The sequence below is a fragment of the Loxodonta africana genome, chromosome 11 (genome assembly GCF_030014295.1).
Source record: "Loxodonta africana isolate mLoxAfr1 chromosome 11, mLoxAfr1.hap2, whole genome shotgun sequence".
Taxonomy (NCBI): Eukaryota; Metazoa; Chordata; class Mammalia; order Proboscidea; family Elephantidae; genus Loxodonta; species Loxodonta africana.
The window spans coordinates 20,658,261-20,684,339 of NC_087352.1; the positions used below are offsets into that span (position 1 = coordinate 20,658,261).

General features: G+C 42.3%; 2 protein-coding genes across 6 annotated transcripts in view; both read left to right on the forward strand.

Annotated features, from left to right (window-relative positions):
* LOC100672881 (zinc finger protein 613-like) overlaps positions 1-26,079 on the forward strand; it is a 47,964-nt gene that overhangs the window by 21,001 nt on the left and 884 nt on the right. For 2 of the 3 annotated variants that reach the window (XR_010323391.1, XR_010323392.1), the window contains one exon: positions 2,000-22,955. Coding sequence is in view for 1 of the 3 variants with exons in the window: in XM_010586573.3 (XP_010584875.1) it covers positions 2,000-3,612 (1,613 nt within the window). In the remaining 2 variants the exon portion in view is untranslated. Of the gene's footprint in view, positions 1-1,999; positions 23,587-26,079 lie in introns of those variants that run through there. The other variant, XM_010586573.3, reaches the window with a different exon arrangement.
* The window catches only part of LOC104845514 (zinc finger protein 350-like), a 52,315-nt gene that overhangs the window by 10,781 nt on the left and 15,455 nt on the right, over positions 1-26,079 (forward strand). The window contains exon 1 of one of the 3 annotated variants that reach the window (XM_023543415.2): positions 20,474-20,585. The exons of 1 other annotated variant lie outside the window; for it this stretch is intronic. The gene's annotated coding sequence lies outside the window, so the exon portion shown is untranslated. Of the gene's footprint in view, positions 1-20,473; positions 20,586-22,850; positions 22,952-26,079 lie in introns of those variants that run through there. One more of the 3 variants, XM_064294148.1, reaches the window with a different exon arrangement.

The following is a 26,079-nucleotide window of genomic DNA, read 5'->3' on the forward strand; positions in this document are numbered from 1 at the left end:
GGTAGGCCACAGTTATCCTATTTGTGCAGTCCCACCCATTCCCGTGGTTGGGAGTTGCAAGACCATGGCTATAAAGGGCACACAAAAACAACTTATTGCACCACATCTTGTTTTAATGTACATGTTCTCTGCACATGATCATATTCTCTTCTCTGTCCTTAAATCACAGTTAAATACAGCAGTGTGATGGATCACTTTTATATGCCTTTCTCACCGTGATTTTCTAAGTCTCACCAAATGATTGGGTGGGACTGTGCAAATAAGGTGTTTGTGGCCCACCAAGGGGATTGGACAGCCGGCTAATAATGGAAATAAGGAGCATGAAACCTTTGTGGGGTTGGGCCATGGAAATAAGATGTAAGGAACCCTAACAAGATGATTGCTAGTTTTTCCATACCACTAGGCTTAAAAAAGAGCTAGTCTTAGAGCAGAAGGGTACCTACTACCACCATGAAAGAAGATCTGGGAGTGGGCCAGGTCCTTTGAACTGGGGTCCCTCCACTGATAACCTGCTAGACCCAGGAGACAGAGATCTGTAACACTGGAGATGGCACAAAATGATGAGAAGCAGTGGCAAGTGCAGCAGAGACCCACTAGTAGCAGAACCATGAAACCACCAAGAGACAATGTGATAGGCTTCCTGGCCCACAGAGCTAGGTAACTGAGCACCTTCGGGCAAGAAGCTTGCTGGAGAAGTGGGGTGCCTCTGGGCACTTGGCAGATCTAGGCTCCTTGACGCACAGAGTGAGAGAGCTGAGTGCCTTCAGCTGAGGCTTGTTGGTGGAGTATGGTGTCTTTGGGCACTTATCAGTGGAGCTAAAGAACTGTGTAACATTTGCCTGAGCAAGGCAGATGCCAGACCAGGCCAAGTGGCCAAGGGCCAGGAAGAAGCCTGTCTGTGGGCATGGATGAGAAGCTATCCTGATCAAAGAACTGTATCCTGAGTTTTCTAATCCTGAATTGTAGCCTGTTACTTCTTTAAAAAAAAAAAAAAAACCATAACTGTCAGTATTGTCTGTAAGTTCTCTGTGGCCACTGCAGTGAATTAGCAAACCCAGCAGAAATGTAGAGAGTGCTGTGGGAGGGACAACAGGTGTTAGAATTGGTGAAAAGACTGGAGAGGAGTTATGTCTGACCTCTGCCTGACAGGAATCATCCTTGGGCTGAGGCTGATTCTCTTTCCCCCTTGTGAAGTTAGAGAAGATCAGATGACCCCATGTTACCATTTTTACAAATAGTAAACTTTTCCATGCTGTTACTTCCATTCAAGATTTACCCGTCTTTTAGACTTCTTCATATCTGCACTAACCCACTGCCGTCAAGTCGATTCCTACACTAATCTGGACTAGGATATGTAATAACCATCTTGAAGTTGATATGCTTCAGGATGTACTCTGGAACATTCTATACATCAATGATATTCCTTACCTCATTAAAAGATGCTAGTACCCCCTGTCTCTAGAGAAATACTTAGTAGCAACCCTTTTTTCCTCACTTTTTTATCCCATGCTGGCAACAAATGAACTCATCAGTGAGCCTTCTCTTTGTTCAAAATGTATCCTCATTTCTTCCACCCCTTGCTAGCCCTCTCATAAAAACTACTTTTCACAGTCTGCAGCTACTTTCTTTATGGCTTTCCTTGCTTTTTTTTTTTTTTTTTTGAGTAGTTTACCAAACTAGAATGTAGGCTCTGTAAAGAAAAGGGTTATGTTTGTGAATTCCCAGTACCTTTACTATGTATGTGTGAAAATTGTTTTCTACCAAATGTAACATTCTGCATTCTTTGCATACTGTACTTGGTGAATGGTTGACTTGCAGTGAGGATTTGGAGTGTGGACGAATCTGCCCTATCAGTGTGCAAGGAACATTAAGCGTGGTGTTTTCTTTACACATCTATCAGAGGGCTGTCACTAAAGATCACCTTACATCAATGCATTTCTTTAAATGGCTTCATTCTAAATAAAGAATATGGAAGTTTCATTGTCCTCTTCTCTCCTAGAAATCCGGGAAGTTGATAATCATCTGCTTGGGCGTTCACTAAAAGAAAGAAGGGTGGACAGAATGGAACAGTGCTGTGAATATAATGCATTGGAAAAGATTGGTCATCGGCACAAAAATCATTTTCCTTTAAGGGAAAATCATGCTATGTTTGACTTACATGGAAAAGGTATGAAATCCAATTTGACTTTACCAGCAGTCAACCAGAGCAAAAGTGATGAAATAAAGAACTCTGCTGAGCTTAATCGAGATGAGAAAGCCTTTTTCCATGCTGACCAGGAGCAATTTTATACTAAAATGAAAATCCCTGAGAGTCAAAAATCCAACATCAAAAAGTCTCAACTCACTAAGCATCAGAAAACTCACAAAATAGAGAAATCGCATGTATGTAGTGAATGTGGGAAATCCTTCTTCAGGAAGTCTTTCCTCACTGATCACCAGATCATTCATACAGGAGAGAAACCTTACAGTTGCAATCTATGTGGGGAAACCTTCTTTAAAAAATTCAAGCTCAGTAAACATTATCACACAACTCATAAAGGACAAAAACCGTTTAAATGTACAGATTGTGGCAAAGCCTATTTCCATAAATCAAAACTCAGTAATCATCAGAAAACTCATAGGGCAGAGAAACCCTATATATGCCATGAATGCGGAAAAGGCTTCATCCAGAAGACACATCTCACTATTCATCAACGAACTCATACTGAAGAGAAACCCTATATATGCAGTGAATGTGGAAAAGGCTTCATCCAGAACAGACATCTAATTATTCATCAGCGAACTCATACTGGAGAGAAACCCTATGCGTGCAGTGAATGTGGTAAAGGCTTCAACCAAAAGGGACATCTCATTATTCATCAGAGAACTCATACTGGAGAAAAACCTTATGCGTGTGGTGAATGTGGTAAAAACTTCAGCCATAAGGGAAATCTCATTATTCATCAGCGGATTCATACTGGAGAGAAACCTTATGTATGTGGTGAGTGTAGTAAAGGCTTCAGCCAGAAGTCATGCCTCATAGCACATCAGAGGTTTCACACAGGAAAGATGCCCTTTTCATGCAGTGAATGTGGAAAATCTTATTCCCAGAATGCAACTCTCATTAGACATCGGAAAATTCACACAGGAGAGAAACCCTTTCAATGCAGTGAATGTTCAAAAGCTTTCAAAACAAAGCGAGAGCTCGTTGTACATCAAAGATCTCATACAGGAGAGACACCATATTGCTGCAGTGAGTGTGGACAAACTTTTGCCTATACCTCTTCCTTTTATTCACATAAAAGAAAACACAAAAGAGAGAAAGGTGTAGATTCGATCAAGTTGGAAGGCTCTTCCACAGCAAGTCACAGCTCATCACATACCAGTGATCTCATGCAGGTGAAAAGCCCAGTTAATACAGTGACGCTGCAGATGCCTTCTGTGGCCGCTGAGACATCAGTAAACATCAGTGGGCTCCTAACTAATAGGAGCATAGTCCTTGTGGGACAGCCTGTTTCTAGATGTGAACCCTCAGGACGTAACAGGGAATTTGTACAGCAGAGGAACCTTCCGAATGCAGTGAATTTGGTGGTGCCTTCAGTTGTCAATTACGTCTTATTTTATGTCACATAAAACCCATGGGATAAACTCAGATACATACATTAGGGATGAGGATTGAACACAAATTTCTACCTCATTGTATGGCTACAAAGTGTACCCCAAAGGAAATCATATGAGTGCAGAGACTGGGAAGGCCTGATACACTCATGCTATGTGAATATGTGCTTTGACACTGAGACATAATCTGATGGTAACACACATATTCATCAATTGGTCTATTGTGCCAGTTAAACAAATGAAAATCTGAGTTGGTCTCTGTGGAGGAAAGAATTTTTTAAAACTCAAAAGATCACTGGTGTCTCAAATGTTGCTATAAATGAATAACCAAGTAGGAGCTGGTTGTTGGGAAAGGGGCAATACTGAATTGGTGGGATATGGGGCACATATATATGAATTCAGTTTCTCTATATCAGTGTGTAACCAAAAACTATATTGTCTACCATACATAATATAACTTTATATTATACAGATGGACCTATGAAACAATGGTCTTACATGGAGTCTGTTCATTAATAAACCACATAACTCTAAGTATAGTCTGTCAGTTCTGTGTGGACATTGCAGTGATTTATCAAACCCAGCAAAAAAGAGTGTCCTGTGGGAGGTCAGCTAGTGTCTAAATTGGTAATAGTTGGAGAGTGAAGGTATGTCTTACCTCCACCTCACTGGAATCAGCTTTGGGCTGTTGGTGATTCGCTTTCCTCCTGAAGTTAGAGGACATCAGTTGCTACTAGTACCAGAACTTTAAAGTTGGTATCAGAAGTGTGATTTGTCACAATGGCTCCTGATTCATGGAAACATGGGGCTTTGGAAGAGAAAAGAAGAACGGGCATGGCATGAGAAAATTTTGATTCTGGGGTGGTTATTTTCATTTTTGCTATATGTAATGCCTAAAATACAAGTAAGAGATGGTATGCTGAAGCAGTGGATAGGAAAGCTACACCTGGAATGGCTTGGAGTGAAAGCCCAGCAGGTTAACCAAGATGATTGGTAGGGGGTCAGGGTATTCTTATTCAACTCAGCCAGAGACCTAAATCCATATGCTTATCAGTGGGTAAGATAGATGCTGGAAAACGGAAGATGAAACTGCAGGGTTTAAAAAGGTTATGTGTTTATTTTAATGTACTATATTTGTCTGACTGAAGGAGTGTTTTCCTTACCTGGTGTAAAACAGACCTGAATGTATGATAGAAATGAATATTGGGTATGGTTTAAAAAAAAAAAAAAAGCGTGTAACTCCATCCCTCAGGAAATACTTGATTGGATATGCTAAAAGTTGTAAATAGTAAATGGGGATTATGTTAAAAGCCTTTGAGATTAGGAGATTTGCATTTGAGACACAATAATATTGAACTTTGAGGGTACCAGGATGATTAAAGTCTTGATGGACCAAAGAGCTACTTGTTGAATGAACAGTAAAAGAATGTTCATGTGGGGCACAGCCCTATGGAGTCTGAACGGTGTGTTCAATAGGATATATCAGTGACCATAAGAAGACCTCACTTTAAGGACTGGAAATTAATGGAAGCTGATAAGTAGGTAGCTTGGTATGCTCACTTGTGCCAGCTCCAGAGGAAGTCTTTTTCTCTCTGTCAGCTCTGGGGGAAAGTCCTCGTCATCAGTTTTCCCCTGGTCTAGGAGCTACTCAGTGTAGGGACCCCAGGTCCAAAGGACGTGCTCACTCCTGGTTCTTCATTCTTGATGATAGCAGGTCCCCCTGTCTCTCTGCTCCCTTCTCTCTTTTATATCTCAGAACAGATTGACTCAACATATAACCAGTCTTGTAGATTGAGTCCTTCCTCATTAACCTTACTGCCTCCAGTCCAGCCTCATTAACATCATAGAGATAGGATTTACAACACATAAGAAAATCACATCAGATGACAAAATGGTGGGCTATTATGCAACACTGGGAATCATGGCCTAGCCAAGTTGACACATTTTTGGAGGACAAAGTTCAATCCATGACATTCCATCGTTTGGCCTCCCAAAATTCATGTCCTTGCCACATGTAAAACACATTCACCCCATCATATTATAGCAAAAGTGTTAAATTAACTCCAAATCCAAAATCTAAAAATTCCTCTTCGTCTGAAATCTATAATACAAGTTACCTGCTACCAATGTTCAGTGGTGGAACAAACACAAGCTAGACATTTTCATTATAAATGAGAGAAATTGGACGGAAAGAAGGGATAACAGGCACCAAGCAAGTCAGCAGAACACATTATATTACGTTTTCAGGTCTTGAAAAGAATCCTCTGTTCTCTGAGAGCATTTAGCCAATGGCCCTGTCCTCCAGGCTCTAGGTGTTGGCCACACTCTCCTGAATCTGGGTGGATGCCCCTTAGTCCTGGGCTTCAGATGCACATTCCAGCCCACTGGAATAGCAACTCTGCTCCCTTGGATTTGGGTGGCCCCATTTGCCTAGTCCTTCTGCGTGGCGGCCCTACCCCTCAGCCCTGGCAGGCCCCATTCTTCTGGCCCTTGGGGATGGCAGCCCCAACCCCACAGCCTTGGGTGCTGGATCTGGCCCCATCTTGCTGGCACTCGTAAAAGGTAGCCCCACGCTCCAGAAACAAGTTGGTGAGGATATGGCCCTGAAACGTAGGAGGTGTGGCCTCACCATTTGAAATCCAGAGGCCATGTCTCCACCCTTTGAGATCCCAGAAATCATGGCCCTCCTCTTTGACACTGAGGCAGCTTTGCTTCCTGTGCTACTTTGTCTTCACCTTCTGCTTTCTGGTTCCTTGGCCTCTGCCCCTTGGGCCTCGCTTCCCAAATCTGCCCTGCTGGAGCGAGTGTTCCAAAACCGTTTAGCTCTACTGATAAGTGCTTCAGGGCACCCCACTCTGCCAGTAAACTTCAGCCAGAAGGCACACAGCTCTCTTGCTCCGTGGGTTGGCAAACCTTGCCCCACCATTAAGTGCCCAGATGCACCCCACTCTGCCAGGAAGCCCCCCGTGCAGAGGCACTCAGCTCTCTCTTGCAACTCAATGGGTTGGCTCCAGTGCTGCCTCTCGCTGGTCTCCTGGTTCTGCTGCTGCTTCTCACCATCTGCACCATCTCCAGTGTAACAGCTCTCCTCATTTCCTTCTGAGTCCTCACCAGAATTGTCTTTGATGTCCATAATTCCAACAACAGTCTCTTCAAGGCACTTTTTAAATTCTAGCCTCTCTTCGTTCACAGTTTCAAAACAGCTTCCACACTGTAGGTATCTTAGAGCAGCACCCTACTCTGTCGGTACCAAATTCTGTCTCGGTTATCTAGTTGCTATAATAGAAATACCACAAGTGGGAGGCTTTAACAAACAGATTTATTTTCTCACAATCTACTAGGCTGAAAGTCCAGATTCAGAGTGCCAGCTCCAGGGGAAGGCTTTCTCTCTCTTTTAGCTGTGCAGGAAGGTCTTTGTCATCAATCTTCCCAGGGTCTAGGAGCTTCTCAGCACAGGAACCCCAGGTCCAAAGGATGCATTCCCTCCTGGTTCTCCTTCTTGGTGATAGGAGGTCCCTGTGTCTCTCTGCTCCTCTATTTTATATCTCAAAAGAGATTGACACAAGAAACAACTTAGTCTTGTTGGTTGAGTCCTGTCTTATTAACATAACTGGCTCAATCTGACTTCATTAACATCATAGAGGTAGGATTTACAACACATAGGAAAACCACCTTAAATGACAAAATGGTGGACAATAACACAACACTGGGAATCATGGCCTAGCCAAGTTGACACACATTTTGGGGGGACACAATTCAATCCATGACAGTGGGGGAAGATGCCGATAGGATTATTTGATTCAACTGTGAATGTTGATTGTTAGCAGTGTTAATTGTGATTATAAAAACTTAATTGTAGAAGTTGTAACTGCTATGCTGATAACTCTTTAAACTTAGAGCAAAGGCATAAACTTTTCTCAGTTAAATTTTATCAAAGGCCAGAAAGGGTGAAATGAAACATCTAATGGAGAACCTGACCAGAACGGACGGATACCGGCAGCAGACATGAGTGACTGAGACCTGAGTGACCTTACCCTGAAGACTCTGCCCTACTGAAGGACTAGTTACTAATGATTGTTTTGGGCTGGTAAAATAATTGGATTAACTTGAAGTTAATCCTTCAAGTATGAAAGGGTCAATGGCTAGAATAGCCAGGGGTGGCCCGTGGTGCAGTGAATTACTTAATATGGCTCTTGTAGCCAAAATCATTGTAATTCTTAACAAATGACTGTGTGGGACTATGCAACGAGGTGCATGTGGCCCACCAATGGACTGACTACCTTGCTATTAATGTAAATAAGGTGCATGGAACCCTTATGAGGGAATTGGTCAGTTTTGCCATTCTGCTAGGCTTAAAAGAGAGCCAGCCTCAGAGCAAGGGGTGGATCTCTCCACCACGATGAAAGATGCAGCAGTGGAACGCATCCTCTGGACACGGATCACTGTGTTGAGAAACTTCTCGACCCAAGACACAGAAAGACTCGTAACACCAGAGGTGATGAAAGATGGCAAGAAGAAGCATCAGAGAAGCGAATACGCCAGAGGCACAAGAACCAAGAGGCTGGCAGGAGATGGCACGATGGGCTTCCAAGCCCACAGGGTGAGAAACCTGAGCACCTTCAGCCAAGGCTAACTGGTGGAGTGGAGTGCCTTCTGGCACTTATCAGCACAGCTAAAAGAACTTTGTACCACTTGCTTAAGCAGTGCAGAGCCCGGACCAAGGGGCTGAGGCGCCAAGGGGACAAGTGGATGCCAGGTCTAAAGGTTGAGGACCACAGAAAGGCATGCCTGCATGCATGGCTGAGAAGCCGTCCTGACTGAAGAACTGTATCCTGAGTTGTTGCTGATCTTGAATTGCAACATGCTACTTCACTAATAAACCTTGTGTTGTCTGTGAGTTCTCTGCGGCCATTGCAATTAATTATGAAACCCAGCAGAGGAGTAGAGAGTGCCGTGTGAGGCATGACTGGTGTGTGTCATTGATTGAATTATGTCCACCAAAAAATGTGTGCATCAAATTGGCTGGCCCATGATTCCCAGTATTGCGTGGTCGCCCTCCATTTTGAGATTGTAATTTTATGTTAAAGAAGATTAGAGTGGAATTGTAACATCTTTACTAAGGTCACATCACAGATCCAATGTAAAGGGAGTTTCTCTGGGGTGTGGCCTGTATCACCTTTTATCTTATAAAGGTGTAAAACCCAATATTCACTTATGTTATAAGAGATAAAAGGAAAGGGAAGCAAGCAGAGAGTTGGGGACTTCATACCACCGAGAAAGCAGTGTCGGGAGCAGAGCACATCCTGTGGACCTGGTGTTCCTGTGCAGAGAATTTCCAAGTACTGGGGGGAGATTGATGAGAAGGCTGACAGAGAGAGAGCCTTCCCCTGGGGCTGATGCCCTGAATTTGGACTTTTAGCCTTCTTTACTGTGAAGAAATAAATTTCTCTTTGTTAAAGCCATCCACTTGTGGTATTTGTGTTATAGCAGCATGAGATGACTAAGACAGTGTCAGAATCGGTGAAAAGGTTGGAAGGTGGAAGTGTGTCTGACATAAACCTTGAGCAATTGCAATGAGTCTGCTTCTGCGCCAACTGCAAAAATGGTGTGCTAGAGGCGTCTGAACTGTTCTGACTTTACAGGGGAGAAGGAGAATCATCAACAGCTCAAGGCTGATTCCTATGAGGGAGAGGTCAAGCATACCCCTCAGATATGCCCTGCTCAGACAAAAGTTACAAAGTTCTTTAGCTCCATCGATAAGTGCCCAGAGACACCCAGACCACCAGGAAATTCCTGCCTGAAGGAACTCAGCACACTTGCTCTGTGGGTCAATCCTGCTTCGCTTTGTATCATTTTCCTGGTTCTTCTGCTGCCATTTCTGCTTCTCACTGTCTTTCACCATCTCCAGTGTTACAGCTTCTCACTCTCCATCTCCCGTGTTTAGGAGTTTCTCAATGCAGTGACCCTGGGATCAAAGGATTGCTCTCCTCATGTCTCTTCTTCTGGGTGGTAGTGAGGTTCACCCTCTGATCTGGGATTGGCTCTCTTTTAAGCCTAGCAGATGGAAAAAGAACCAATCCCCTCCTTAGAGTACCATACACCATATCTGCATGGCCCCACCTTCACAAGTGTCCCATGCACGTTATTTGCATTATTAACAAGTTGTCCAATCCTCTTGGTGGGCCACAAGCCCTTTTTTGCATAGTCCCACCCAATCGTTTCCTGGTAATTCCAAGACTATGGCTAGAAAAGCAATCTATCACACCTCATTGGGTTATTACAAATAATGCTGCTTCAAAAATATTGGCACATGTCTAATGCTTGAAATGAACACTCAGTATAAGAGGAGATAAACCTCAGACTTAAATTGTTATTTCAAAGTGTATGTAGAACTTCAACCTAATGGATGATGCCAAAGTGTTTTCTAAAGTGGTTGTACAGCTTTACAGTTCCTCCAGCAGAATAGTTTTCAGTTTATAGTTAGTGCATTATATGGCATGTTTAAAATATGTTCTCAGAGCCTAATGTAAACTTATCTTCTAAAGCATCTTTGATTTGTCATTCTCATTGAGAGTCACACTTGAACACAAATTGATACTTTTGTATGTTGTGAGGTGGGTATCACGCAAATTTTTTCACATGTATATCTGATTTTCGAACACCATTTTTTGAAAAGACGTCTTTTACCCATATCTCTGCAAATTTTGAATCTCAGGTTTTATTGCCTAGGGGTTTATTCTGAGGTGTGCCTTTAAAACCCAATATTCATCTCCATCTTAAATATGTATCTGTATTATATTACTAGGAAGGAGAAACATTCAATATCCATAGTACATTCAGATAAACACGTAACCCTTTTTAAAACATTCCAGTTTTGTCTTCTCCACACCTTCAGTATCTTCCCATTCATATGCATGTGGCCTTGGGTCTCCAGCTGGGTGGAATCAGAAGACCCTGGCCTTCTATCAATAATACTGTTTAACCAGCCTGCTTTGTGCCCCACACCAGATGCAGCTTTTCTCACGTAAGAGACAGCAAAATATCACCTACTTTCCTTTCAACTAGGTAACAATAACAAAATTGACCATCTAACAATCAAAAGCGTCACTTTGCACACCCTGTCATTGTTTCCTTTGCAATGTCCCATGCTTCCGTGAGTCTAGAGTCATTACAATGAATCCCGCACTTGACAGCAACTGTAAAAATGAATAATTTGGTAGGATCAGCACAAAGGTGATTCCCATTAGCAGAGGTTAAAGATGTCTCAAATGTCCAACTTCTCTAAACTGCTGTACCACTCCATCATCTCTAACATCAACTACTCCTCCTCCCCGCAGTACCCTTTCTCTTGCCTTTGGGTTCCATAATTCACTGTAGTGTCTCACAGAACTCATGAACCTTACTTACAGTTAAGTGGTTTATTAGAGAAGTAACAAGGGTACAACTTGGGATTGGAACCAATATGGAAGTAACAGGAAGGACATCTCAGGATGAAGTTCTTTGATCAGGACAGCTTCTCACCCACTGCTAGTCCCTGCTGAGGTTTTGCTACCACTCACCCTGCTTAGGACCTTCTCAGGCAAGTGTTACAACTGTCTTTTTAAGCCTCACGGGATGGCCAAACTAACCAATCCCCTCATTAGGGTACCATATACTTTATTAGCATGTTCTCATCTGTTCTCTTGGGTGGAAATTACAATACCATAGTGAGAAAGGCCACACAAAAGCGATCAATCTCCCTACATCTTTTGTGTGGCCTTTCTTGTCATGCTGTTGTAATTCCCACCCAGTCACTTGGGTGAGACTGCATATAGGGCAATTGTGGCCCACCGAGGGGATTGGTCAGTTTTGTCTTCAAAGAGAGCCAATACCAGGGCACAGAGAGGATCCTACCACCACCAACGAAGAACAACCAGGAGCGGAGAGCATGTCCTTTGGTTCTGGGATCCCAGTGCTGAGAAGCTCCTGGAAACAGGAGACCAAGAGAAAGCGAACAAGCTGTAACCCTGAATATGGTGAGACGTGATGGCAGGCAAGATCAGCAGAAAGCTGCCTAGTGGGCTTTCCAGCCCGAGGAGCAAGAAAGTTCTGTGCCTGGGCTGCCTCTGGGGACTTATTGGCCACAACTAAAATGCGTTTGTAACACTTGCCTGAGCAGGATAGAGGCCTAGGGCCAGGGAGAGGTGTGCCTGCCAGCACAACTGAAAAGAGGCTGTCCTGATGGCAGAACTGTATCCTGAGTGTTCCTGAGCGTGAATTGTAGCCTGTTACTTCCCTAATAAACCCTGTAATTATGAGTATTCTCTTTGAGTTCTGTGTGGTCATTGCAATTAATTATCCAACCCAGCAGAGAAGTATAGAGTGCTGCATAAGGGACAGTTGGTGTCAGAATTGGTAAAGATGGTGGAGAAGGGAAACATGTCTGACCTCCACCTCATAGTTATCAACCTTGGACTGTTGATCTTGATTCTCCTTCCTCGTGAAATTAAAGGAGGTCAGAGACTGCCCCTAGGCCGTTATCACCGCAGGGGAATTTTAAGTTTTTCCATCCCACTAGGCTTAAAATGAGCTAATAATATGTGGAGAGGAAAGGTTCTCACCACCACCAAGAAAGAAGAGTTGGAGTGGAGTGCATTCTTTCGATGGTGTGGTGAGAACATCCTACTTCCAGGAGGCAGTGAGAGACTGCTGTAACACTGGAGATGGTGAGAAGCAGCAGCATAGAAACAACAGAAGTACCCAGAGACCACCAGAAGGCTGGCAGGAGACAACACAGTGGATTCCTGGTGCACAGAGTGAAAAACCTGAGCAGTTTCCAGTGGGAGGCTTGCTGGTGGAGAAGGGTGTCTCCAGACGCTTGGTGGAGTTAGGTTTTCCTAGCCACAGACTAGAGCAGAGCCCATTGGGCTAAGGCTTACTGGTGGGGTTTGGTGGCTCTGGACAGTACTGGCAGAGCTAAAAGGACTCTCTAATACTTTCCCAAGCAGTGTAGTGGCAAGGCCAAGCGGTGGAGGGCCAGAGAGAGACCTGCCTGCATGCATGGCAGAGAAGAGGCCTTCCTGATAGAAGAATTGTATCCTGAGCACTTCTAAACCTGAACTGTAAAATAATACTTCACTAATCCCCCACGTGTCTGTCAGTTTGTTGTACTGTGGGGGCTTTCATGTTGCTGTGGTGCTGCAAGCTGTGCCACCAGAATTCACATACCAGGGTCATCTGTTGTCTTGGTTCTCTAGTCCTGCTCTAAGAGAAATACCACAAGTGGATGGTTTTAACAAAGAAAAATTAATTTTCTTACAGTCTGGTAGGTTACAAGTCCAAATTCAGGGTGTTGGCTCCAGGGGAAGGCTTTCTCTCTCTGTCAGCTCTGGAGGAAGACCCTTCTCCTCAATCTTCTCCTGGTCGAGGAGCTTCTCAGGTGCAGGGACACTGTGTCCAAAGTATGGCATGAGGTCCCCCAACTCTCAGCTTGCTTTCCTTTCCTTTTATCTCTCAGGAGATAAAAGGTGTGCAGGCCACACCCCAGGGAAACTCCCTTTACCTTGGATCAGGGAGGTGACCTGGGTAAGGGTGGTGTTACAATTCTACCCTAATCCTCTCAACATAAAATTACAATCACAAAATGGAGGACAACCACACAATACTGGGAAGCATGGCCTAACCAAGTTGATGCACACATTTTTAGGGAGACATAATGCAATCCATGACATTCCACCCCTTGGCCCCCTAGAAATCACATCCTTGCAACATGCAAAACATATTCACTCCATCGTATCATAGCAAAAGTCTTAACTCCGACTCCAAAATCCAAAAATTCCTCTTCATCTGTGAAATCTAGAATACAGATTATCTGCTTCCAATGGTACAATGGCAGAAAAGGCACAGGCTAGACATTTCCATTACAAATGGGAGAAACTGAAAGACAAGAATGCATAACAGGCACCAAGCAAGTCAGTACAACACATTACATTAGCTCTCAAAGCTTTGAAAATAATCTTGGCTGTTCTCTGAGACAATTTAAACAATAACGCTGCCCTCCAGACTCTAGGTATTGGCCACACTCTCCAAATTCTACTTGTAGGCCCCTTCAGCTCTGGGCTTCAGCTCCACCTTCCAGGTTCACTGAAACTGCAACTCTGCTCCCCCAGCTTTAGGCCCTCCATTCTCCTAGTCCATCTGAGTGGCAATTCCACCCTTAGAAACACCAGAGGCCATGGCCCCACACTTTGAAACCCCTGAGGTCACGGCCATACCTTTTGAGACTGAGACAGCTGGGCTTCTTGTGTTCCTTGTCTCTTCAGCTACTGTTTCCTGGTTTCTTGGTCTCTTGGCTCCTCAGGCCTCATGCCTGCATCTGCCCTGCTGAGGCAAGTGTTCTAAAGCTCTGTAGCTCCAGCAGTAAGTGCCTGGAGTCACCCCACTCTGCCAGGGAGCCTCCTGTGCACAGGCATTCATCTCTCTCGCTCCCTGGGTCAGCTCCAGCACTGTCTCATGCTGGTCTTCTGGTTCTGCTGCTGCTGGTTCTTTGCTGTTGCCACTTTGCTGTCATTGCAGGTTCTCTGCTCTGCTTGTCCTCTGCCGCTGTCTCAACTCTATCCATTCACAGTTTCAAAATTGCTTCCACATTATAGGTATCTGTTACAGCAGCACCCCACTCTCTTAGTACCAAATTCTGTCTTGGTTCTCTAGTGCTGCTGTAACAGAAATACCACAAGTGGATGGCTTTAACAAAGAGATTTATTTCTCACAGTCTAGTAGGTTACAAGTCCAAATTCAGGGTGTTGGCTCCAGGGGAAGGCTTTCTCTCTCTGTCAGCTCTGGGGGAAGATCCTTCTCCTCAATCTACCCCCAGTCAAGGAGCTTCTCAGGCACAGGGACACCGTGTCCAAAGGATGCGCTCTTCTCCTGGTGCTGCTCCCCTGGTGGTATGAGGTCCCCAACTCTCTGCTTGCTTCCCTTTCCTTTTATCTCTCAAGAGATAAAAGGTGGTGCAGGCCACACCCCAGGGAAACTCCCTTTACCTTGGATCAGGGAGGTGACCTGGGCAAGGGTGGTATTACAATTCCACCCTAATCCTCTCAACAAAAAACACAATCACAAAATGGAGGACAACCACACAATACTGGGAAGCATGGCCTAACCAATTTGATACACACATTTTGGGGGAGACATAATTCTATCCATGACACTCATGGTGGATAGGTTTCAGCTGAACTTCCAGACTGAGACAGACTGGGAAAAAGGACCCAGCAATCTACTTCTGGAAAGAATTAGCCAGTGAAAATCTTATGAATAGCAGCAGAACACTGTCTGATATAGTGCCAGAAAATGAGCCCCTAAGGTTGGAGGGTACTCAAAATGCAACCAGGGAAGAGCTGCCTTCTCAAAGTAGAGTCGATCTTAATGACATGGGTGGAGTCAAGCTTTCAGGGCCTTCATTTGCTGATATGGCACGACCCAAAATGAGAAGGAACAGCTGGAAATATCCGTTAATATAATCAGAATGTGAAGTATACAAAGTATGAACCTAAGAAAATTGAAAATAGTCAAAAATGAAATGGAACACATAAACATTGATATCCTAGGCATTAGTGAGCTGAAATAAACTGGTAATGATCATTTTGATTCAGACAATCATATGGTCTACTGTGCCAGGAATGACATCTTGAAAAGGAATGGTGCATTCATTGTCAAAAAGAATATTTCAAGGTCAATCCTGAAGTACAAAGTGGTAAGTGATAGGATAATATCCATATGCCTACAAGGAAGATGAGTTAATACAACAATTATTCAAATTATGAACCAACCAGTAAAGAGAAAGATGGAGAAATTTAAGATTTTTACCAACTTCTGCAGTCTGAAATTGATCAAACATGCAATCAGGATGCATTGATAATTACTGGTCATTGGAATGTGAAAGAAAGCTAGAAACGAAGAAGGATCGGCAGTTGGAAAATATGGCCTTGGTAATAGAAAGGATGCCAAAGATTGCATGATAGTAATTTGCAAGGACAAGGACATCTTCATAGCAAATACCATTTTTCACCAACATAAACAGCAACTATACACGTGGACCTTACCAGATGGAATACACAGAAATCAAATAAACTATATCTCTGGAAAGAGACGATGGAAAGCTCAATATCATCAGTCAGAACAAGGCCAGGGTCTGACTTCGGAGCAGACCATCAGTTGGTCCTACGCAAGTTCAAGCTGAAACTGAAGAAAATTAGAACAAGTCTACAAGAGCCAAAGTACAACCTTGAGTATACCCCACCTGAATTTAGAGACCATCTCAAGAACAGATTTGACACGTTGAACGCTAATAACCGAAGATCAGATGAGTTGTGGAACAACATCAAGGACATCATACATGAAGAAAGCAAAAGGTCATTAAAAAGTCAGGAAAGAAAGAAAAGCCCAGAATGGATGTTAGAAGAGGCTCTGAAACTTGTTCTTGAATGTCACGTAGCTAAAGCAAAAAGAAGAAAAGATGAAGTAAAAGAGCTAAACAGGTGATTTCAAAGGGTGGCTTGAGAACACAAAGTAAAGTATTATAATGACATGTGCAAAGACCTGGAGATAGAAAAACAGAAGGGAAGAATATGTTGGGCATTTCTCAAGCTGAAAGAACTGAAGAAAAACTCAAGCCTCGAGTTGCAACAGTGAAGGATTCTACAGGGGAAATACGAAACGACACAGGAAGTATCAAAAGAAGATGGAAGAAATACACAGAGTCAGTATAACAAAAAGAATTGGTCAAGTTCAACCATTTCAGGAGGTAGCATATGATTAGGAACTGATGATACTGAAGGAAAAATTCAAAGCTGCACTGAAGGCGATGGCAAAAAACAAGGTTCCAGGAACTGTCAATACCAATTGAGATGTTTCAGCAAATGGATGCAGCACTGGAAGTGCTCACTAGTCTATGCCAAGAAATTTGGAAGACAGCTACCTGGCCAGCCAACTGGCAGAGATCCATATTTATGCCTATTCTCAAGAAAGGTGATCCAACAGAATGTGGAAATTATTAAACAATATCATCAATATCACAGAAAAGTAAAATTTTGCTGAAGATCATTCAAAAATGGCTACAGCAGTATATTGACAGGGAACTGCCAGAAATTCAATCCAGATTCAGAAGAGGTTGTGGAGCCAGGAATATCATTGCTGATGTCAGATGGATCCTTGCTGAAAGCAGAGTATACCAGAAAGATGTTTACCCGTGTTTTAATAACTATGCAAAGGCATTCGACTGCGTGAATCATAACAAATTCTGGATAACGTGAAGAATGGGAATTCCGGAACATGTAATTGTGCTCATGCAGAACCTGTACATAGATCAAGGTAGTTGTTGGAACAGAACAAGGGAATACTGCGTGCTTTAAAGTCAGGAAAGTTGTGCATCAGGGTCGTATCCTTTGACCATGCATATTCAATCTTTATGCCGAGCAAATAATCTGAGAAGCTGGACTATATGAAGAAGAATATGGCATCAGGATTGGAGCAAGGTTTATTAACAACCTGCGATATGCAGATGATACAACCTTGCTTGCTGAAGAGGAAGAGGACTTGAAGCACTTGCTGATGAAGATCAAAGACCACAGCCTTCAGTATGAATTACACCTCAACATAAAGAAAACCAAAGTCCTCACAACTGGACCGGTAAGCAACATCATGACAAATGGAGAAAAGATTGAAGTTGTCAAGGATTTCATTTTACTTGGATCCACAATCAGCACCCATGGAAGCAGCAGTCAAGAAATCAAAAAATGCATTGCACTGGGTAAATCCACCACAAAATATCTCTTTAAAGTGTTGAAAATAAAGATGTCGCCTTGAAGACTAAGGTGCACCTGACCCAAGCCATGGTGTTTTCAGCTGCCTCATATGCATGCTAAGGCTGGACAATAAATAAGGGAAACTGAAGAATTGATGTCTTTGAATTATCGTGTTGTTGAAGACTACAGAGTACACCATGGACTGCCAAAACAACGAACAAATCTGTTTTGGAAGAAGTACAACCAGAGTCTCTTTAGAAGCAAGGATGGCATGAGTATGTCTCACATAGTTTGGACATGTTTTCAGGAGGAATTATTGCCTGGAGAAGGAAATCAAACTTGGTAGAGAGTAGGCGAAAGGGAGGAAGACCTTCAATGAGATGGATTGACACAGTGACTGTAACAATGGGCTCAAGCATAACAACAATTGTGAGGATGGCGTAGGACCCGGCAATGTTTGGTTCTGTAGTACATGGGGCCAGTATGATTCAGAACTGGATTGAGGGCACATCACAACACTTCACTAATAAACCATTGTGAGTGTTGTCTGTGAGTTCTGTGTGGCTATTGCAAGGAATTATCAAACCTATCACAGAAGTGGAGAGTCCTGGAGAAGGAATAGTTGGTGTCACAATTGGTAAAAAGGTTGGAGGGGAAGTATGTCTGACCTCCGCTTCATAGAAGTCAGCCTTGGGCTGTATTTCTTAAGTTAGAGGAAGTCAGATGCCTCACCGAGCCATTTTCACAATGATTTTATGTTTCCAGGACACAGAAATACTTCTAATTATATATTGATTGTAAAGTGAATAAATGAGTGAATGGACTGATCTAATAGTATTTTTTTCGTTGGAATAAGCCATTGGAAGGCAGTTTATAAAATGGAATTTTCCCCCAGGAACTTTTTTCATGTGACATTGTTGCTGTTAGGTGCCATCAAGTCGGTTCCGACTCATAGTAACCCTGTGTACAACAGACTGAAACACCACCTGGTCCTGTGCCATCCTCATTGTTACGGTTGAGTCCATTGTTGCAGCCACTGTGTCAGTCCATCTCATTGAGGTCTTCCTCTTTTTTGCTCACCCTCTACTATACCAAGCATGATGTCCTCCAGGGACTGGTCCCTTCTGATAATACATTCAAAGTAGGTGAGATGAAGTCTCGCCATCCTCGCTTCTAATGAGTATTTTGGCTGTACTTCTTCCAAGACAGATTTGTTCGTTTTTCTGGCATTCCATGGTATATTCAATATTCTTCGCCAACACCATAATTCGAAGGCATTAATTCTTCGGTCTTCTTTATTCATTCTCCAGCTTTCACATGCATATGAGGCAATTGAAAACACCATGGCTTGGGTCAGGTGCACCTTAGTCTTTAAAGTGACATTGTTGCTGTGGGATTAGAGAAATGCAGAAACCGAATATAAAGGGGCAGAGTAGAAAAGGAGAAGGAGCCTCAGAATAAGTAAAATAAAAAGTAGGGCAAGACCCTTAGTGTCTACCAATGGAGGTGAGGATAGGAAATGGGAGGAGGTGAGGACAGGAGTAGGGAGTCGTTTTGTATTGTCCTAGAGGTAAACCCTTATATCACCTTTAAGGGCTGCCACCATTTCAAAGACTCAGTGTCCTCTGTGACCTGCTAATATGAGATATGTGATTTCTTCTATCATCATTATTCATTCTCGCTTTGCTTGGAGTGGGGCTCTTGGCCTCTCTCCTCTATCCATGTTAACTGAATGCCTCTCGGTTTTTTGTCTTGTCCTATTAGCTGATTGAGGTAAGATGGACGCTAATTGCAAGGGAAACAGAAAATGGCAAATTTATTGTCTGCGCATACAAGGAGCGATGCGGGGGTGGGGTGGGGTGGGGGGTCTAGCAACCATAAGGCCAGGTGCTCGACATCTGAGGGGGCTGGGGAGCTTTTTGTTTCCAATTGCGTCAGGGGTTGGGTTTGGTACTGGGAACTCTCCGCCCTTAGCCCTCCCATGCCCATATTTGGAGGTCCGGCTATTAAATCATCTGTCCGATGCTTGTGTAGTGTGACCGCTCGCTTCTAAAATGGAATCGGGTGAAATCATGGGCTGGGAAATATCGTTCTTTCCGGTGACAGTCGGGTCCGGGGTCAGTTGAAGGACGTGATCTCTTTAATCTGTGCATGCTTGGAGGTGTAGCTTGGGCTAGTTCAATGGATGGAGCCACTACCTGCTGCGACTTCCTGAACAGTGTTGCTCAAAACAAGTTTGTGGTTAGCAAGACAGAGGAGTGGTGGGGGGGGGGGGAGAGAAGGGTGTTGATTGGGGTTTTCATCCACAGTTCCTTTCCTTAATCCCATATACGAAGTTACAATGAGTCCTGCTCATATGAAAAGAGATGGAAATTTAACGTGCAGAAGCTGTCTCAGACTGCACTGTGAAACCCTGGATTAGTGGGTAATTCTTTCACTCAAAATTATAAATCCTTTCTTTCCTTTTGGAATCCAGGCTTACTAAATTTGAGTTTCCAAAAATATGGGTGGTGGAGGAGCAGAGACCATGCTGGGAACTGATATTCGTCGATCTCAGTAAAAGGCAGAGGGCAGGGTTCAATTAACTATGTTCAGATTAGCTGATTGATATTTATCCCTCCTCTTCTCTTTATAAGCCTCTTCAAGTAATTTGCTTTTTCCAGAATCAAAATGGTCTCCCTATACGCATATAGAATAACCGCTTAGAGTAAACCTGTATGTTCAAATTTATTTGAGTTTTGATTATTTTTAACACTAGCTGCTGGTACCAAAAAATTGCCCCATGCGTTTTGTACGGCGGGTGTTCAAACATGGCCGCCTTCGTAGAGACACGACAAGACGGGCGCAGACATATTGCCTCGTAAGTCAATGCCGGAAATGGGTTTCCCCATCCTCGTCGACCTCCGTAGGTGAACAAGGATTCTGCGCAGAGATCCAGTAATAGAAGCAGTTCACAGAAGCTAGTGCAATATTTCTAAAATCCGGGTGATTCTGTTGCCGGGTGGAAAACGCAGGTTCTGCTTGGCGTGACTCATTACAGCCAATAAACAACAGGCTGACGTGGGAGAGAAGAAAGACACCTCCATTTCATTGCGCAGGAAAGGAGCAGTTGGGGATGCTGCCTCCAAGACTCCTCGCAGGCAGTTGGGGGAAGTGGGCTTTTACAGAGATCCGACAAGGAAATGCAAATTATTCATGAATATTCAGGTTTGACCTTGACGCAGGTGCTCAGGGCTTGGGGGGTTCGATCCTCTGGGATGGATGAAGAGGTCCATGTTCCTTCATTAGTATGTTAAGTCTCCACCGAGAGGCGGGGTGTTTATATGTGTTTTTCACTTAATGAGCTAATGGGTCACTTAAAATGCGGAGATGGCTTTGAAAACCTGCTAAAACTGGTTGAGGCCATCTATGACCTTTCTGTGGTTACCTTGTCAAGGGCAAGTCTAGAACACTGTGCGGCCTATTCTGCTTGGTGTAGGAGGGTAAGCCAGAGTAGGTGTGTATTAGAAGGGTTGGACTCTGAGGCTGCCTGCCTCAGTTCAGGAGAAAAACTGGTCAGTGTTTTTGTCCTTGGAACAGAGGGAGGGAAGTGTGTAGACATGGTGTAGAGAGAATTCATGTAGTTCCTGAGGGGAGCGCTGGGGTCCAGGTGTGTGTGGGCAAGCAAGTGGGAGCGTGGTGCCTTTGGAGTCAGACTTGGGGTGATAGACTTTGTACGATGATTAAGGCTGTGTGGACTGTCAGGGTACTGGGTCTTTCCAGATCTCTCTTCTTATAAGGGGTGGTGATGACATTTATGACGAATGTGCCATCTGGTTTTCAGGTTCGTCATTTAATATGGAGCGCAGTTGTTACTGGGTAGAACCCACAGGTTCTTGCTCAGCATAACTCATACTGGTTAGTAAAAGAGAGACCATGAGGGGAGAACAGGAAAGGCACCTTTATTTCGTTGTACAAGGAAAAGGAGTCAATGGGAGCTGCTGCTGCTAAGACTGCTCCCTAAGGGCAAGGGGACAAGTTACTTTTAAAGGGGTTACAAGTAGGGAGTTCATACAAGTTACACCAGCAACATTCTTAATCATATTCCACAGGTCCAATGGGGTTTACATATAATCTCCAAGCAAAAGCAGGATTCAAGTACAGAGCCGGGGGAGGAGGAAGCCCAGCAAAAGAAACAGGATTTTTAATGCAACACTGTGGGAGCTCTGCCTCATTCCTTCCATTTCTGTTTTTGACATTGGTCATTCAGGACCAGGGTCTGTTTTGAGGTATAACCCAGCTCGGAACCATTTGGCATATTCTCAGTGAGGGGCAAATATTGGACCTAGGCCTTTCATTGTTGCTACTGACCTCTTGTTGGTTTATAGCTATTTACTAAATATTAAAAGAAAAAGAGTGGCTTTTATACACTATTTATGTGAATATATGTAACGATCGTCCTAGCTATTGTCTTCTTACCTCAGCGCCCAGCTGATGTGTCCTTGTGAGTCCAGCTTCAGCTGGGTCACATTCTTTATGCTCAAGGACAGGGAATAATGGCTCAAATTTTATCTCCTAAATCATTCTTTTCTTTTGCTCTGAGATTGGAGATAACTCATTGATGATTAATACCTGGATTTAGTTGAGCCTTTAGATGGCAGCCATGGGAGGTTCTGTAAATTTATGGTGCTGTTTTCCACCAAATACCATTTGGTTCTTCACCAGAATCTTAATTAAGAGCAATGTTTCCATCAATCGAATTGTCAAAGTGAGCAGGGTCAATGTACATCAGCATTTTAGCCTGAGGCTTTTTCAAGTATGTAAGACAATAAAAGATAAATTTTATACTGTCTGATACTATCAGGATACAGACTAAGAATATTATTATTTCTTGCAATAGTGATTTAGCTCATGTATTTATTCTTGATGGTAACTAACCAAATAAATCTGGTGTTTGTAAGGGTGTTATGGTGTGTATCCAAGTAGGTTGTTGTCTAATTCTGTGTGTATCCTGTTTTATTTCTCTTGTGTTACTTTTCTGAACAAAACAACAGGTATTTGCTACAGATTACCCTTTTTTGGGCTAAAAAAATCTGAGACTATTTTGTTATGTTACCTTGGCTAATGAGGTTCCGAGGTTGCTGTTGTGTTTTTATCTCATTAGCAACTTCATCTGCTATTTGCCCCATAATGATTGATGAATTTCTTAAAGAATTTTCCAGTTTAACTATACCATGATAGAAACTAAAGCTGCCAACCCCATCCTGAGTATTGGACTAATGGGTTTCGTTTTGACTCTGGTTTTGTAATGTGTAACAATTTAACATTACCGTTTCAATATTTACTACCATCATTAACTATGACTATATAAAGGTGATTTTAAAGTTCTCAAAGTGCATTGCCCGTGCATTCACTAGGAATCTAATCAAGAGATTGCCCACAGAAACTCACTGTCAGTTGAAAAGGGATCATTTAAACTAGTATAGTTGGATCCGCCACACAAAAACATATCCATAAGGAGCACACAAGTTTTGTCTAGAGGAAACAGAAGGTATAGAAGAATTCACATGTGGCAACCAGATTTTCATTGGAGAGTACGTGAGTAACAAGATAATATAGGATGGACCTCTCCTGTTGGAGGTCTTCAGTTAATCTGTTTAAAACATACTAAGTGTTCTTCTCCAGGGCAAGCTGCCCTGCCTGTTTACCTATTAACAGTCATGGATCACTTTCTCAGAAGTAGAAGTGTCACAAAACTTTTATTTTAAGCAAACTAATAGGGATTTTAATCCTATTCTATTTGGTAAAATCATAACTTGAATGAATTTCAGACACTTTTCTGGTTATGGTATTTACAACGTTGCTAAGTTTACCAATGAGAACTTCTAATTCGAAAGTTACAATATCAAAACCCATTAGTTAAATAATTTAGGAGAAAGGAAAATGGTTTCTTATATCCAGAAAGTAGGACTTAAGACATCAGCAGTGTGCCCATATAAAACCCATAGTATTCCTTTACTCAGTCTTCTGTAGTTAATTTCTGTTCCCTGTGATTCTGGATCAGCCGCAGCCTGTAAACTCATCAGCTTCTAAATAAGAGTTTTGGAAATCTTGATTCAGTCTAGTCACTGTTCTTTTCAGAAGTTTAATGTAGTCCATCATTTTGTTGAGATATTTTGGTCATTTTCAGCAAATCAGCAAAGTAAAAACTTACCTAAAAAAAAAAAAACTTACCTGCAGACAACAAATCTTAATATGGCTGTGATTAATTTATGAGCATAATACTCTTAATTATAAAAATTCAGAGCCCAGTAAAGTCAGTTTAAAAAAACTTTAGACAAAAATATTTTTAAATAATGATTAACGTTTATAAAGAGCTTCAGATATAATATACTATGTAATAATTCTGAGACGTAATGACATATAGTCAGGATATGCCAAGATTATCAAGTCTCTAGATACCTGAATAGTGTAAAAAGACTTCATAGGTAAATGATGTGAATGCCCCAGTCAAACCATTGGCTTTGATGCTAGATTCAAAAAATAAAGTTGCAGCCAAGTTAGCAATAAAGAAGTAATAATAAAACTATGGCATAATATTTTGCGTTTGCTGTCTTACATTAGGCAGAAACATAAAAGGAAATACTAACATATAAATTTTGACCCAAAGAGAATCAGGCATTTCTCTTGATTTTTGACTACACATTCCACGTAATTCATAGCTTATTAAGTTAACTTTTCCTTTATATATAAAAAAGAATTTTTTTTTCTCTCAAGCCATGCAGCTTGGTTTTTGACTCAGGAATTTTATTTTAATCAGAGGCTGAACCTTTGTCTTTGAGGCAAATTACACAAAGAATAAATTAACCCTTTAACTCAAAAATCAAAGAAACATTGTAAGGGAGGAAGCCAAGCAAAGGAAACAGGATTTTTCATGCAATGCTGTAGGGCCTTTACCTGACCAGGAACCTTGGCTGGTGGGACAGAAGGTGGTATATTCCCCAGCCGGTAGTTCTACAGCCTTTGTTGAGATAATCATATATTTTCTCCTCTCATCCAGTAGTTGGATAATTAACTACTGTCTCAGGGACTAATCTACCACGCTGCCCGTTGGCCTAGGGCTGCTTTTGGAGACCTTACAGTCCACAAAGCTTCACATACATGGACACTTTCTACTTCGCTGACAGACTATTTTGTTAATTATTCATACCTCTGGCAAAGTGACCCATATTCCAGTTTATTACTAAGACCTGTGTGTCCTGGTGGCACAGTGATTAAGCCCATGGCTGCTAACTTAAAAGGTCAGTGGTTCGAACCTACCAGCTGCTCCAGGGGGAGGAAGATGCAGCGATCTGCTTCCATGACGATTTATAGCCTTTGAAACCCTATGGGGCAGTTCTGCTGTGCCCAGTAGGGTTGCTATGAGTCGGATTCCACTCCGTTGCAGCGGGTTTTGTGTGTCCAGTTCTCATTGGTCGTATCAGGAATGGCACGCACATGAGCTTATGTCTGTGGAGTAATTCTGCCCAAGTATACAGTGTTGATTTTATCTGGGTCATTTCTCAGATTCAGTCCTTACATTCTCTGTGTGTGCCACTTCTATTTCTCTTTTGATCCATCTCACTAAAAAAAAAAAAAAAAAAAATCAGTGGCGGTCCCGTCGATTGACACCTCTTTCTCTAGCAGAGCGGATGGTTGGTTTGAACCACCTGAGGTTCACTCAGCAGCCCAGCATTTAGCCACTGTGCCACCAGGGTTCTTTTCCGATCTTACTAAGACTGTGTGTATTTTATTGGTCTTATCAAAGAAGAAACTTTGGTGTTTTGAGGCTCTTCATTTTTGTTTTGGCATTTTTGGACTCTTCTTTAATTTTTCTAAATTTATCTTCTTTTTTTTAAAAATTGTACAATTTATCTAGTATAAAGGCAATATAGGTGTAGCTAACCACTGCACAGGACAGAAAAATGGAACATCGCCAGCAGCCAAGCGGTTATAGCAACCACTTCAGGCTTTTCTTTATAGTTTTACTGTGTAGTTAACTGTTCCTAATCGTTATAATTTATTTAATTTTGCCTGTTTTCAACTGAGTATAAATGGAATTGTATATAATCTTTTTTTAAATCAGGATTGGTTTGCTCAATATTATATTTTTGTGAGTTATGTTATCACACAAAGGGGTATTTACTTTGCTGTGCAACAAGACTTGGTAAACTTACTCTGTGAATGGCTACCTAATAAATATTTTAGAATTTGCAGGCCACAGAAAGTTTCTCACATAGAATTCCTTGCTTTTGTTTTGTTTTGTTTTTTAACAATCCTTTAAATAATGTACCAAACATTCTTAGCTTGTAGGCTGGCCAAAAACTTCCATTGTTTGAATGTACAGCTTTTTTTTTTTTTCTTTTTTTCCTATTATTAATGTTCATTTGGGTTCTTTGAAGTTTGGGGTACTAAAAATGCTCCTTTGAAAATATTGGTACATGTCTCATAGTTCAAATTTGCACTCATTATAGGGGGATTTATACCTAGATGTATGGCTCAAGACAAATTGTTATTTCAAAGTGTGTGTATAATTTCAATCTAATAGATGATGCCTAAGTGTTTTCTAAAGTGGTTGTATCTTTTATAGTTCTTCTAGGAAATTAGTCTTCACTTTATAGTTAGTGCTTTATTTGGCATGTTTAAAATATTTTTCCATACCCTAATGTAAACTTATCTTAAA